The sequence below is a fragment of the Alligator mississippiensis genome, chromosome 6, assembly GCF_030867095.1.
Source record: "Alligator mississippiensis isolate rAllMis1 chromosome 6, rAllMis1, whole genome shotgun sequence".
NCBI lineage: Eukaryota > Metazoa > Chordata > Crocodylia > Alligatoridae > Alligator > Alligator mississippiensis.
In genome coordinates, this window is record NC_081829.1 from 101,272,042 (window position 1) to 101,287,556 (window position 15,515).

Sequence of the window (15,515 nt, forward strand, 5' to 3'; positions counted from 1 at the left end):
TTTTCGGTCTTCAAGTGTGTGATTATTTAAAATGAAATTGTAACTTTCTCTAGAGAAGACTCCCCTAGTTAACAATGGCAAACACTTGGAGGTCGGCAATCTTGCAATTTTTTTTTCTAATTTTTTCTTTCATTTCATTAACATTGTCACTTTTTTCACATAAAATGAGTCGCATGTTGTACGAATTGGCTATGTCCTTCCGTGGAAGTGGGGCTTAATCGCAGAAATCCCAAATGTGGTTTCCTCTTTTAATCTAAATTCCAACACTAGATGTAGGATCCTTGCCCCAGTCTGTCATGGCTTCATCTGGTGGCCCAATGCCTGTGATTGCTCTGCCTGTTTGAATACAAGAGACTAGTTTAGAACAAGAGGGAGAATTTGAGAAGCCAAAGGCAGTGACTGCTAAGTCTAAGTCCTGTGTCTTTTGGGCCATATCCCTGCTGGGATTACTGTGGCCTTTTGTGTGCGGAGGGGGCCCTATATTCTCTTCCAACTCTACAAAGTTGTGTAAATAACTATGATTTTTTAACATCCTCTCTTAGATTCATAGCTGTCAGGGGCTGGAAGGGACCTCGCAAGATCATTGTGTCCAGCCCCCTGCACTAGGCAGGAAGGACAACTGGGGTCAGGTGACCCCAGCAAGGTGACCATCCAGTCTCCTCTTGAAGATGTCCAGGGTAGGTGATGGCACCCAGTCTGGAGAGAGTTTATTCCAGAGCTGGACACCCTGATTGTGAAGAAGTTTTTCCTAGTGTTAAGCCTGAAACGGTCTTCTGGAGTTTGTGGCCATTACTCCTACTTTTCCCCAAGGGTGCCCTGGTAAACAGTTGTTCGCCAAGCCCCCGATGTAGCGGTAAGCTGCTACTAAGTCCCCTCTCACCCTTCTCTGCTTTAGGCTGAAGAGCCCCAGGTCCCTCCGCCTTTCCTTGTATGGCTTGCTGTGCAAGTCTATGATCATACGTGTGGCTCTTTTCTGCACTCTCAAGATTTACCATGACCTTGTTAAAGTGTGGTACCCACGTGTGTGTGTGTGTGTGTGTGTGTGTGTGTGTGCGCACACAAGTGTGTATAGAGTTATTTTGGTTAGTCTATAAGGTACAAATCTACCCTTCCTTCTATTTGTCTGAAGACTAACATGGCTAACTATGTTTCAAATGTGATCCTCAGCATTTGGAGTGGGGGGGAAAAGGGTGGTTGCATGAGGCAGCATTGTTGCATGTTGCAGCCAGGCTGCTGTGGGTGTAGCAGGGGCGGAGTGGAGCTACAGGGTGATATGGAGCATCAGGGGCTGGCCTGGTGTTCAGCTGCATGGTACAGGTGCAGAATGGATATAACAGTAGTAGTAGTAGTAGCCTGGTTCATAGTTTCTGTCAAGTACCGGTGATCCAGGGGGTCGGCAGCAGTCAGGCCTGGAAGTCTCTGCTCCTTTCCCTTATGGTGCCATTTGGGTCAGCAGCGGGTGAGGTCCATGGGCATCCATCTGCAGTCCTCCCTTAAGGTGCCATTTGGGTCGTCTGTGGGCAAGGTCCACGGGCCTCCATCTGCAGCTCTCCCTTACGCACCATTTGGGCCTGTAGCGGGCAAGGGCCGGGAGGTCTCCGCTGTCTGCTCTCAGGCTCATCTTGCCGAGCTGCGGTGTGGTGCTGCCCTGCTCGCAAAAGGGTCGAGCACTGACAGCCTTTCACGCTCTGAAGCCTGAGCTACGGTGTGGCACTGCCCAGCTCTCCCCACTGCGCTGTTTCTCCTCTCTCTCCCGTCATTTCATATCCAGGTTCCCCACATCTGCTGCTGCCCCCGTTCATTTCTGCAGTGGTTCTCTTGTGCCCACCGCGTGTTGAGTGCCTCCGAGCTGGTCACCCAGGATGCTGACTCCCTTGCTGAAAAGGGATTAATGGGAGATGTCGCTTGTCTTTGCTGTCTGGTTGAACCGGCCACCTGAGGCTTTATCTGCAAATCACATGAAACAGGTCGCCTTTGGGGGTCAACCCCCTTTGCTTGCTGCCAAAAAGAGAAGTGGAGAATACGGCAAACGCAGGTGTGCGTTGCCTTGCTCCATAAGAGACTAATACCATTGATTAGTCGCGGCGCGGTGCCCCGACCCCTGCGCCTCGCAGCCACCGGAGAAGGGCGGGTAACGTGGGAACGGGGCGGGGCGCCGCGCGTTTCTCACGGGGCTGCGCGGCCGGGGGAGCCTGGCACGAAACACACCCCGCGGTCCGGAGCTCCGCGCTGGGCCGGCAGCCGGGGACCGGCCCGCGCGCACAGCGGGCATTGCAGCCGGGCGGCAAGGGCAGAGGCAGAGCGGCTCGGCGCCGCCGCGCTGTGGATCCCGCGGGGCCAGGACAGGAGAAGAGGCCTCGCTCGCTCGGGGCCGAGGCCCGCGCTGCTCGCTGCGCGGCCGGGATCGGAGGCTCGTGTTCCCATTGGCCACCTTGAGGCCTAAAGCGATTGGGTAGAGTGGCTGCATGGGCGGGGTCAGGGCCGCAACCCCCTGCTTCACTCTGATTGTTTTTTGCAGGAGGGGGCGGGCCCAAGGCAACAACCCCCCCCCCACCCTTACCTCGTTCGCATTCTGATTGGCTGCCCGGCAACGGTGGGTGGTGTGCACGCTTCTGCGTACCGATTGGTCGGACTCCGATCCCCAGCGGCGCCGCTCCGGCTGGTTCTGCCCGCGGCCGGGTCCGCTGTTGTGGCGACCAGGGCGGGTCGTGCGAGACACTGCGCTGCCAGGGCGCGGGGCCGGCCAGGCTCTCCAAGACCAGCCCCAGAAGCTCGAAGCTGTGTCTGTCCCGGCGCCCCTTTTCTCTCCGCCTCCCGCCCGGGGAGCCTCCCTGTCTCCTCCACGTGACGGGAGGTGCTCTACGGGGTCCCAAGAAGGACCGGTTGCTTCTCGGGGGACGCTGACACCTCCCTGGAGAACACCTGCAAAGCACCGGATTTCCGTTTTTTAAAGTGAAAAAAAAAGAAAAAGAAAACCTTGTGCTGTTGAGGAGGCGCCGCAGGGCATCAGTTCAGTTCTGGGTGGGAGGGTTGGGACCCTTGGTGTAAAATAGTATAACACTGAGACCGGGGGTTGCAGTGACGGTGCTATTCATTGCGTACATTGTACAGAGTGTAACATGTCTCCAGTCAGGATGGCGATAGTGGTAGAGCTGCTCATGTATCCTCCGTGCAGAGAACCTCGTACCGCACCAGGGTCTGCAGCGAGCGCAGCTCTCACGTGTCCGGTGCAGCCACGCTCGGGACTGACAAACCCGGCTCAGTGCTGCCCTCCGGTGGTGCGCCCCGAGCACTGCAGCCACGAGCAGCGGTGCTGAGGAGGGGAGACGAACCCGCCGCTCGCTGCTGCCCTCCCGTGGTCCTGTCGGGGCACTGACGCAGCGAGTGAAGGCGGAGGAAAAGCCGGGCTCAGAGCCGCCCTCCTGTGGCCGCGCCGGGCATTGCGGCGGGGAGACCCGGGCGGACACCCAAGCCGGCTCCGCGCTGCCCGCCTGGGGCTGGAGCGCGGCTTGGAGCCCGGAGAGAAAGAGCCGGAACAAAGCCGGCCCCGTGCCGCCCTCCCAGCGCGTCACCCTGCGCGGAGCAGCCGGTTTTTAAATGCAGAGAAAAGAAAACCCTGCCCTGTGCTACTGCCCTGCGATTCCAGCCAGGGTTTCCAGCCGAGAGACGAGGGCAGGGAGAGGGACAGCGGCTCCGGGCCCCGCGCCTGGAGCTCGGGCAGGCGAGAGATCAAGCCAGCGAGAGAAGAAGGACCAAGGCCTCGGTCGCTTGCTCGGGGGGAACTCGGGCAGTGCCCGCGGCCGGGGCCGGGGCCGGGGCCGGGGCAGGCGGGGTCGCGCTGCTCGGGGCGGACACACGAGTCACGGACACGGATTCCGGGCTGGGGAGAGCTCCAGGGCAGGAATGGGAGGCTCGTATTCCCATTGGCCAACAGGAGCCGTGAGGCGATAGGGTGGTGTGGCCGCTTGGGCGGAGTCACAGCATTGCCGCCCTTCTTCCCTCTGATTGGCTTGTGCCGGGGGAGGCGGGACCAAGAGTCCGGCCTCTTTGTTCACAGTCTGATTGGCTGCCGGGAATGGTGGGAAGGGGGGCGGGATGTGCAGGATTCTGTGTGCCCATTGGTCCGACTGCGATCCGCACCGGCCCCAACCAGCGGTCTGCCTGTCCGCGCGGCGCGGCGCGGCGCGGAGCCCACGTCCCGCTGCTGGGCAGACCGGCGACCGGCCCGGTCTGCCCAGCACAACCACTCCTGTTTGTGTGCCTCTCCCCTGGCTGCGGGCTTCCCTGCGGTGCAAGGTGCTGGAGGCCTTCAGTGCAGGGGGCTGAGCCTTGGACTCGTCTCGGTGTCCCTGCGACTACCTAGGGCCGGGAGCCTGCGTGCCAGGGGTGCTCCTCAAGCAGGTGCTGCAGCTGGGCCTGTGCCCTTTTCCTCCACCGTCTGCTTGGCTGCTGGGATTGGGGCGAGGGGTGCACTCTTCTGTGTGCCGATTGGTCCACGCGCTGAAGGCCCGTTCTGCTGGCGGAGCACTGGGCTTGTGCGGGAGGGCGAGGGGTGGGGAAGGGGCTGCTGGAGCAGGAGGCCCGCACCCAAGAGCCCCGCTTCCAGCCCAGTGCTGCCCGCGGGCCCCTTGGTGAAAACAGGCGCTCTGCCTGCAGCCAAGCGCTCTGCCCAGCACAACCACCTTCCACGGACAGAGGACAGTGGCTGCAGGTCCAGCTAAGGGTAAAAGCTCCGCCCTGCTTCGCTCTGATTGGTCTCTGTCTGAGGAGGCGGGTCCAGGAGCTCGCCCCCCTTGTTCGGATTGGGATTGGCTGTCGAGGATGGTTGGGTGTCCGCAGTCCTCTGTGTGCCGATTGGTCCGACTCTGATCCGCAGCGGCGCCGTTCTCCGTGGCCGGCGCGTGCCCTGATGGGGTGGGAGCTGGCTGCAGCAGCGTGAGCGCGGCGACGGGCAAACACGCCTCCCGCCCGGGGCTGTGACAGGGATGTGTGCGTGTGCATGTGCGTGTGCGTGCAGAATACACCCCATAACGAACGTAGCCATCCTACTAGTGTCTGTCTGTGGCCGTCCATCTCCCCAACAGGGAAATGGATGGAGGTGTTCACACAGCAGTACGTCTGCATATTGCTAGATATTAATGGCTGGATTTCAACACACCCCCTAGGTACTGTGTGCGGCCCTGGACAGTACTGGGGCGGGGAGGCGGGGGCGTGAACAAGGACACGCTGCTGTCGGGGCCGCCGTGCTGCGCTTCCCCCGGCGCCGCAGCCGGGGCTGGAAGGCGGAGAACGAGAGCGCGCTCGGTGCTGCCCCGCGGTGGCTGAGGCCGGGCACTGCAGCGGGGAGGGGCGGGCGGCTCCTGAGCACGGCTCAGTGCTGCTCTCCTGTGGGCACGGCGCGCATTGCAGCTGTTGCCGGCCCGGACACAGCGCAGGGAGGCAGCGGTGCCGCGAGCGGCTTTGTGCGCGGTGCCTCCGCCCGGCCGCTCCCTCCGCCGCTCGCCCCGCGCCTGCGCCGTGTCGCCGCTCCTGCCCGCCTGCCCGCCCGCCGAGGCGCCAGGCCCAGCCCGGTCTCGTGCCACGGCGGGGGGAGGGGTGTTGGGGGGGGCGTCGTCTGCACCGGGGCCGGCGAGCGGGGCTGTGCGGGCACGTGGGCGGGCTCGTGGCGGCTGTGGGGGGTGAGTGTCATAGATTTCATAGACATTCGGGCTGGAAGGGACCCCGGAAGATCATCGAGTCCAGCCCCCTGCCCAAAGGAAGGGCAGGAAGTCAGCTGGGGTCATAGGATCCCAGCAAGATGAGCATCCAGTTTCATCTTGAAGGTGTTCAGTGAAGGCGCTTGAACCACCTCCGGCGGCAGGCTGTTCCAGACCTTGGGGGCTCGGACAGTAAAGAAATTCTTCCTTGTTACAGCCTGAAACGGTCTTGTAGTAGTTTATGACCGTTCGACCTAGTCGTCATCCCTTGGGGCGCTCTGGTGAACAAGCGTTCCCCCAGATACTGGTGGTCCCCCCTGATAGACTTGTAGGTGGTCACCAGATCACCCCTGAGCCTGCGCTTTTCCAGGCTAAAGAGCCCCAGGGCTCTCAGCCTGTCATGGTAGGGTCTGCTTCCCTGAGCTCTGATCATGTGCGTGGCTCTCTGCTGGACTCTCTCAAGCTTCTCCACATCCTTTTTGATTTGTGGAGCCCAAAACTGGACGCAGTGCTCCAGCTGCGGCCTCACCAAGGCCGAGTACAAAGGGAGAATGACGTCGCAGGATTTGCTTGAGAAGCATCTATGGATGCAAGCCAGCGTTTTGGTCGCTTTACTAGCCGCAGCATCGCACTGCAGGCTCATGTTCATCTTGTGGTCAGTGATGACCCCCAAGTCTCTTTCTTCCGTAGTGCTAGCCAACATAGCACTGCCGAGCCTATAAGGATGCTGCAGGTTTTTCTTCCCAAGGTGGAGAACCCTGCATTTATCGGCGTTGAACACCATCAGATTCTCGTCCGCCCACTTGCTGAGCCTGTCCAGGTCAGCCTGGATCGCCCGCCTGTCTTCTGGCGTGGATGCTTTGCCCCAAAGTTTGGATGTCATCGGCGAACTTGGCCAGTCCGCTTCTGACTCCAGTGTCCACATCGTTAATGAAGATGTTGAACAGTATGGGTCCAAGGACAGAGCCTTGGGGGACCCCACTGGTCACAGGACACCACGATGAGTGACTTCCATCAATGACTACCCTCTGGGTCTGACCCCGGAGCCAATTTTCCAGCCGGTGGATCGTGGAGGACCCAAGGCGACAATTGGCCAGCTTCTCTAAGAGGTGAGCATGGGAAACCAGATCAAAGGCTTTTCTGAAGTCAAGATATATGGTCTTCATACCTCCAGCTCTGTATAACACCAGCTCTAAACATCTCTAGCTCAATATATTTCTAGATCTCTATATTTCCAGCTGTGTATGTCTCCAGCTTCATCTATGTCAATCTCTGTATGTCTACCGCTCTGTGTATCTCCAGCACTGAATATCTCCAGCTGTGACTATCTCCAGTTTCATATATCTACCTCTCTATATATTGACATCTGTGAATATCTCCAGCTTCATATATCCACCTGTAGATATATATCCAGCTCTGTATATTTACAGCTCTGCATATCTCCAGCTTGAAATATCGACATCTCTATATATCTACTTCTCTGAATATGTCCAGCTCTGAATATCTCCTCTTCTAAATCCTTCCAGCTCTCAATATCTCCAGCTCTCAATATCTTGAGCTCTGCATATCTCCAGATATCAATATCTCCAGCTTCATCTCTCTGCATCTCTATATGTCTACCCCTGTGAATATCTCCATGTCTACCTATCTCCAGCTCTCCATATATCCAGCTCTGAAAATCTCCAGCTGTGACTATCTCCAGTTTCATATAGCTGCATCTCCATATATCTCCAGCTCTGAATCTCTGTATCTCTTAATATCTCCAGGTCTAAATATCTGAAGTTCTGTATAACTGCAGGTTCCTATATCTACATTCCTATATATCTACCTCTCTCAATATCTCGAGCTCTGAATCTCTCCAGCTGTCAGTATGTCCAGCTCTGAATATCTCCAGCTACATAAATCTATCTGTGTGTATGTGTGTCTGTGTGTATGTACAGTGTGTGTGTATATGTGTGTGTGTATATATATATATAGTGTGTGTGTGTATAGTGTGTGTGTGTACATATATAGAGTGTGTGTGTGTGTGTATTTAGAGAGAGAGTGTGACTTTAGATAGATAGATAGATAGATAGTGTATAGAGTGTGTGTGTGTGTGTATATATATATGTATGTATATAGTGTGTGTGTGTGTGTGTATTGTGTTTGTGTATATATATATATATATATATATATATATATATTGTGTATATATATCCAGCTCGGTATATCTTCAGCCTAGTTTATCTACAGCTTCATATATCTACATCTCTATGTATCTACCTCTCTGCATATCTCCATCTTTGAAGAGCTCCAGCTTCATATATCTCCCTGTATATATATGTCCAGGTCAGTATATCTTCAGCTCTGTATATATCTAGCTTCATATAGCTACATGTCTATGTATCTACCTCTCTGAATATCTCCAGCTCTGAATGTCTCCAGCTGTCAGTATGTCCAGCTCTGAATTTCTCCAGCTACATAAATCTATCTGTGTGTATGTGTGTATATATATAGAGAGAAGGAGTGTGTGTGTGTGTGTGTGTGTGTGTGTATATAGAGAGAGTGTGTGTTTGTGTATATAGTGTGTGTGTGTGTGTGTGTGTAGTGTGGTTGTGTATATATATATATATATATATATATATTGTGTATATATATTCAGCTCGGTATATCTTCAGCTGTGTTTATCTACAGCTTCGTATTTCTGCATCTCTATGTATCTACCTCTCTGCATATCTCCATCTTTTTGAGTTTTAAAGGGATGGGAGCCCAAGAAGGGTGGCTGTGCCTTAAGGAAACGATCCTTCAGGCACAAAGCAAGACGATCCCCGAGCGAGGAAAAAGAGGGCAAGGGGCCAGGAGGCTTCCCTGGATGACCACAGAAATCCAGGGCAGCCCAAGGGCCAAAAGGGGAGCACATAAAAAGTGGAAACAGGGAGAGATCACCAAAGACGAATATACCTCCTCTGCTCGTGCTTGTAGGGAGGCAGTTAGATGGGCCAAAGCTACCATGGAGCTGAGGATGGCAACCCAAGTAAAAGACAACAAGGAATTGTTTTTTAGATATATAGGGAGTAAAAGGAAGGCCCAGGGAGGAATAGGACCCCTGCTAAATGGGCAGAAGCAATTGGTGACAGACAGGGGGGACACGGCTGAACTCCTCAACGAGTTCTTTGCCTCAGTGTTCCTAAGCGAGGGGCACGACAAGTCTCTCACTGGGGTTGTGGAGAGGCAGCAGCAAGGCGCCAGACTGCCATGCGTAGACCCTGAGACGGTGCAGAGTCACTTGGAAGAACTGGATGCTTTTAAGTCGGCAGGCCCGGATGAGCTCCATCCGAGGGTGCCGAAGGCACTGGCCGACATCGCTGCAGAGCCACTGGCGGGAATATTCGAACGCTCGTGGTGCACGGGCCAAGTCCCGGAGGACTGGAAAAGGGCTAACGTGGTCCCCATTTTCAAAAAGGGGAGGAAGGAGGACCCGGGCAACTATAGGCCAGTCAGTCTCACCTCCATCCTTGGTAAAGTCTTTGAAAAAATTATCAAGGCTCACATTTGTGAGAGCCCGGCAGGACAAATTATGCTGAGGGGAAACCAGCACGGGTTTGTGGCGGGCAGATCGTGCCTGACCAATCTAGTCTCTTTTTATGACCAGGTTACGAAACGCCTGAACACAGGAGGAGGGGTGGATGTCGTATACTTAGACTTCAGGAAGGCCTTCGATACGGTATCCCACCCCATACTGGTGAACAAGTTAAGAGGCTGTGACTGGGATGACTACACAGTCCGGTGGGTGGCGAATTGGCTGGAGGGTCGCACCCAGAGAGTCGTGGTAGATGGGTCGGTCTCGACCTGGAAGGGTGTGGGCAGTGGGGTCCCGCAGGGCTCGGTCCTTGGACCGATACTCTTTAATGTCTTCATCAGTGACTTGGACGAGGGAGTCAAATGTACTCTGTCCAAGTTTGCAGATGACACAAAGCTATGGAGAGAAGTGGACATGCCGGAGGGCAGAGAACAGCTGCAGGCAGACCTGGATAGGTTGGACAAGTGGGCAGAAAACAACAGGATGCAGTTCAACAAGGAGAAATGCAAAGTGCTGCACCTAGGGAGGAAAAATGTCCAGTACACCTATAGCCTAGGGAATGACCTGCTGGGTGGCACAGAGGTGGAAAGGGATCTTGGAGTCCTAGTGGGCTCCAAGATGAACATGAGTCGGCAGTGTGACGAAGCCATCAGAAAAGCCAATGGCACTTTATCGTGCATCAGCAGATGCATGACGAACAGGTCCAGGGTGGTGATACTTCCCCTCTATCGGGCGCTGCTCAGACCGCAGTTGGAGTACTGCGTGCAATTCTGGGCGTCGCACTTCAAGAAGGATGGGGATAACCTGGAGAGGGTCCAGAGAAGGGCCACTCCTATGGTTAAGGGCCTGCAGACCAAGCCCTACGAGGAGAGACTAGAGATACTGGACCTTTTCAGCCTCCGCAAGAGAAGGTTGAGAGGCGAACTTGTGGCTGCCTATAAGTTCATCACGGGGGCACAGAAGGGAATTGGTGAGTATTTATTCACCAAGCCGCCCCCGGGGGTTACAAGAAACAATGGCCACAAGCTAGCAGAGAGCAGATTTAGATTGGACATTAGGAAGAACTTCTTCACGGTTCGAGTGGCCAAGGTCTGGAACGGGTGCCCAAGGGAGGTGGCGCTCTCCCCTACCCTGGGGGTCTTCAAGAGGAGGTTAGACGAGTATCTAGCTGGGGTCGTCTAGACCCAGCACTCTTTCCTGCTTATTCAGGGGGTTGGACTCGATCTATTAAGGTCCCTTCCAACCCTAACATCTATGAATCTATGAATCTTTGAAGAGCTCCAGATTCATATATCTACCTGTGTGTATGAATATATATATATATATATATATATATATATCTCCAGGTCAGTATATCTTCAGCTCTGTAGATATCTAGCTTCATATATCTGCATCTCTATAGATCTACCTCTCTGAATGTCTCCACTTCTGAATATCTCCAGCTCTGAATATTTCCATCTATCAATATTTCCACCTCTGAATATCTCCAGCTATTAATATCTTCACCTCTGAATATCTCCAACTCTGTATAGCTCCAGCTCTGAATAACTGCAGCGTTCAGTATCTCCAGCTTTATAAGTCTACCTGTCTATATATTTCCACCTCTTCATATCTCCAGCTTCATAGATCTACATCTCTATATCTGTACCTCGCTGAATATCTCCAGCTTTGAATAACTCCAGCTTCATATGTCAACATCTCTACATATGTCCAGATCTAGGTATCTCCTGCTTCATATGTCTACATCTCTATATATCTCCAGCTCTGAATATCTCCAGATTCATACCTCTACATATTTCTATATCTACCTCTCTGAATATCTCCCGCTCTGCATATCTCAAGGTCTAAATATCTCCAGCTATCAAGATCTCCAGTTCTGAATGGCTCCAGCTTTCTGTATCTACCTGTCTATATATCTCCAGCTCTGCACATCTCCAGCTTCATCGATCTACATCTCTCTATATCTACCTTCCTGAATATCTCCAGGTGTCAATATCTGGAGCTCTGAAGATCTCCAGCTCTGAAGAGATCCAGCTTCATATATAAAGACCTGTATATATATATATGCAGCTCAGTATATTTTCAGCTCTGCATATCTCCAGCTTGAACTATCGACATCTCTATATATCTACGTCTCTGAATATGTCCAGCTCTGAATATCTCCTGTTCTAAATCCTTCCAGCTCTCAATATCTCCAGCTCTCAATATCTTGAGCTCTGCATATCTCCAGATATCAATATCTCCAGCTTCATCTATCCGCATCTCTATATGTCTACCCCTGTGAATATCTCCATGTCTACCTATCTCCAGCTCTCCATATATCCAGCTCTGAACATCTCCAGCTGTGACTATCTCCAGTTTCATATAGCTGCATCTCTATATATCTCCAGCTCTGAATCTCTGTGTCTCTTAATATCTCCAGGTCTAAATATCTGAAGTTCTGTATAACTGCAGGTTCCTATATCTACATTCCTATATATCTACCTCCCTCAATATCTCGAGCTCTGAATCTCTCCAGCTGTCAGTATGTCCAGCTCTGAATATCTCCAGCTACATAAATCTATCTGTGTGTCTGTATAATCTGTATAAATATATATATATATAGTGTGTGTGTGTGTGTGTAGTGTGTGTGTGTACATATATATATAGAGAGAGAGAGAGTGTTTGTGTGTGTGTATGTATAGAGAGAGAGTGTGTCTTTAGATAGATAGATAGATAGATAGATAGATAGATAGATAGATATATTGTGTGTGTGTATATAGTGTGTGTGTGTGTATGTATTGTGTTTGTATATACAGATATATTGTATATCTATATCCAGCTCGGTATATCTTCAGCTGTGTTTATCTACAGCTTCATATATCTACATCTCTATGTATCTACCTCTCTGCATATCTCCATCTTTGAAGAGCTCCAGCTTCATATATCTCCCTGCATATATGTGTCCAGGTCAGTTTATCTTCAGCTCTGTATAGCTCTATCTTCATATATCTACATCTGTATGTATCTACCTCTGTGAATATCTCCAGCTCTGAATATCTCCAGGTCTAAATACTTCCGTCTATCTATATTTCCAGCTCTGAATATCTCCATCTATTAATATCTTCACCTCGGAATATCTCCAACTCCTGTATAGAGGAGTCCTGTATCCAGGACTCTGTATAGCTCCAGCTTTGAATAACTGCAGCGCTCAATATCTCCAGCTTTATATGTCTACCTGTCTATATATTTCCACCCCAGCTCTAAATATATGTAACTCTCTATATTTCCAGCTCCATGTATGTGCAGATTGTCTAACACCTCTGCCTGGGGCAGGGATGCACGACCTCCTGGCCACAGGCTCTTTGCTGGCGGTGGACCCAGACAGGCTCATCATCAAGAGGTTGGTGCTCAGCGGTCACCCCTTCAAAATTTTCAGCAAGACGGCAGTCGTGCGGTACATGTTCTTTAACAGAGGTACGGTACTCACAGGTGGGGCAGGGCAGTCCGTGCGTCCGGGAGCCCTGCAGCTTCCACAGGGAAGTCCAGTTCATGATTGCAGACAGCTGGGCCTCTGAAACCCTGTGCTGCAGGGCTAGAGGTCGGGGTGGTCTGTCCCGCTCATGTTGGCATGTCCCAGGCAGTCCCGTAGTCTCCCCCCACTGCCTGCTGGCAGGCTTTTGCACTTCAAACATGCCCATCCCTGCTGCAGCCATGGTCAGTGTGCAGTGGGAAGCCTGGCGTGCACTCTGTACCCATAGCTGCTGTAGGGTGACAGCTCGAGCTAGCCAGATGGGCAGCATATACCCGCGGCCTGGCCTGTCTCGCATGCATCTTGTCTTCCATCTACAGAGGATGTGCTGTGGTTTAAGCCCGTTGAGCTGAGAACAAAATGGGGCCGCAGGGGACACATCGAGGAGCCACTAGGTAAGGGAAGCTTGGAGGTGGGTTGCTCTGCTTTCCTTCCGTGGTGTGGGCTGGACCCGCTCACGCCCAGCAAACCCCTCCCTGACCTGGGAGAGCTGCCCACAGCCCTGCTTGCTCCCTTTGCCTAGGGACCCATGGCCACATGAAGTGCCACTTTGATGGACAGCTGAAGTCCCAGGACACGGTGCTGATGAACCTGTACAAACGCGTCTTTCCCATGTGGACGTATGACCCGTATGTGCCAGAGCCGGTGGCGTGGGTGAGAAACGAGGAGCCTGCCCCCGTGCCGGAGGTGGACACGGAGTAGCTCTTCGGAACCCGCGTCCAGGATTCCCGAGGAGTCTCCTGGGTGCAGGCGTGTGTTAGCGTAGTGCCTTCCCACGCTGCTGCAGCCTCCGTTGTATCTGTTTCAGTGGCAAATATACGGTGCAGCCTACAGAGGTCCTAGTGCTTGGCTTATTTTTGGGAGGTGGCTGTTGTGTTCTCAGGTGTGGCAGCTTCTGGACTTTGCAGGCTGTGCTTGCTCTCTCCTTGGGAAGTTTGAAACCCCACAGATTGCACCAGGACACCTGTGCGTCCTCCTGTTTTCTTGATATGTTAGGAAGGAGCCCCAGCTGGCTCTATCCTGCTGGAGCCCAGGCTCTCATTGTAGGGGAGCTGGCTGGTCTCCAAGCTCTGTGGGCATGGGCTGTGCACGGGCCTGGCTGCCAGAGCTCTCTGGCTCCGTCCCCGGCTTTGGCCTACTTTGGACGGGCAGGGCAGAGCAGGGCTGTGGCATTACAGGTTGTGCACGCCCTGCAGGGAAGAGCTCCCCCTGCTTCCTCAAAAGCCAGGCCCTTTTGTGCTGAGTGGCCTCTGGTTTACGAGTAGCTGGAGCTTCCCTGGTACAAACAGCAGCAGCGCAGAAATGCCCGGGCCCTGTGTCCCCTCCCTGGGGCAGGTGGCTCCACAGGCCACTCGTTTCCTGCAGCTTCTTTGCCCCAAGCTCCGATGAGCCAGGCCAGGGAGCCCAGGTCCACATTCCCTCCACGCAGCACGATGCAGATGTCCCTCATCTCCGGTGCATCTGCTGGGATGCCGGGGAGAGCACAGCTGCCACCCCTACCCCGGCCGGCCCTGGGCTCAGTCAGCAGCTTCATCCCCTCCCGCACCAGCTGTGGGGCCTCCTGCAGGGCAGACAGACAAATGACTGATTACCCCGACAGCCGGTGCCCACTCCCCACTTTGAGTTAGGGGTTCGGTGTCGGGGTTGGCTCTCGCTCTCCTCTGAATTGCCCCGGGCAGGCGCAAACCACCTCTGCTAACGTGAGGCTGGGGGCACCAGGCAAGATCCTTCCACGCTGCTCGCAGGGCACCGAGATGGTCGGCATGTCATCCGCGAGCTCCCTGCTGGCGTGGGCTCCAATGCGGGTTTGAATGCCGCCTGCGACGGTGGTTGGGGGTTTGTTCCCTGCTCAGCTTTGACCGGCAGCAGACGTCTGCGTTGCAGTGCTCGGCAGCAAACGCTCGCACGCCTGGTCTCAAAGCCCGCGCTCTGGAGAAGCCAGGAGTGCCCGTCTGTGCTTCAGGCCCCGTGTTTTCCAGTGGCGCCCCTCACTCGCGGCCCACAGCCCCCCCCGTCTCACCGGTGTCCCTCGCTCCCAACCCTCGGGACCTCATTTTTTCCGTGGTGCCCCTCACTCCTGCCTCAGCCCGCACTGCTCCAGTCCTGCCCTCCTCGCACAAACCCCCCGCTTCTGTCGATGCCCCCCGTCCCGTCCCGTCCCAACCCTCAGCTCCTTGTGCCCCGCGGCCTGCCTGCTCTCCCCCAAAAGAGCCCTCAGGCCTCTTTCAGCTCGGCTCCCCTCGCAACGGCCCTGGCCCCGCAGCCCTCGGCTCCATCGCGGGCCGCGCGGCTCCGGGACAGGCGTGCCCCTCGCACGAGTCTCGGGGAGGGCAGCCCCTCAGCGACGCGCGGCTGGAGGCTGGAGATGTTCCCTGCCCCCTTGCTGGCAGAGGGGAGACAAAAGCCCGGGGCCTGGCAACTTGCCCCATTTCTAACCAACAAAAATCCCCACAAAAAAGTCTGTCCTCAGTGGGAAGATGGTGTGACGCTTCGGGGACTGGGGCTGCGGCGAGGGTTTTGTGAGGACCGCTGTGGTGATTTGTTTGTGGTGATTTGTCAACTTTTGGGGGGACGTATGATATTTCTGTGAGAAACTGGATTATGGCTTCCCCCCACACCTCCTTGTGCAAGTCTGTGGAGATACGGCGACACTTCTGTGGAAAATGGTGTGGTGAGACACAAAGCGTGTGGTGAGGTGGCGACTTCTTTCCACGCGCAGCACCGCGCACTGGTCGGCAGTGTTTTCGCG

General features: G+C 54.4%; 1 protein-coding gene across 1 annotated transcript; it reads left to right on the plus strand.

Moving 5' to 3' along the window:
- Positions 1 to 12,512: 12,512 nt before the first annotated feature.
- LOC132251239 (pre-rRNA-processing protein TSR1 homolog) lies at positions 12,513 to 13,597 on the plus strand. Its single transcript, XM_059730313.1, has 3 exons — positions 12,513 to 12,711; positions 13,087 to 13,161; positions 13,290 to 13,597. Exons 1-3 carry the CDS (start codon positions 12,573 to 12,575, stop codon positions 13,466 to 13,468), a joined length of 393 nt encoding a protein of 130 aa, XP_059586296.1. The 5' UTR covers positions 12,513 to 12,572; the 3' UTR covers positions 13,469 to 13,597.
- Positions 13,598 to 15,515: the final 1,918 nt, after the last annotated feature.

Coding starts and splice junctions, on each gene's coding strand:
- LOC132251239 (XM_059730313.1), top strand. CDS start 12,573: ATGCACGACCTCCTGGCCACAGGCTCTTTGCTGGCGGTGGACCCAGAC. Junction 12,712..13,086: donor GTACATGTTCTTTAACAGAG/GTACGGTACTCA, acceptor TTCCATCTACAG/AGGATGTGCTGTGGTTTAAG. Junction 13,162..13,289: donor ACACATCGAGGAGCCACTAG/GTAAGGGAAGCT, acceptor CCCTTTGCCTAG/GGACCCATGGCCACATGAAG.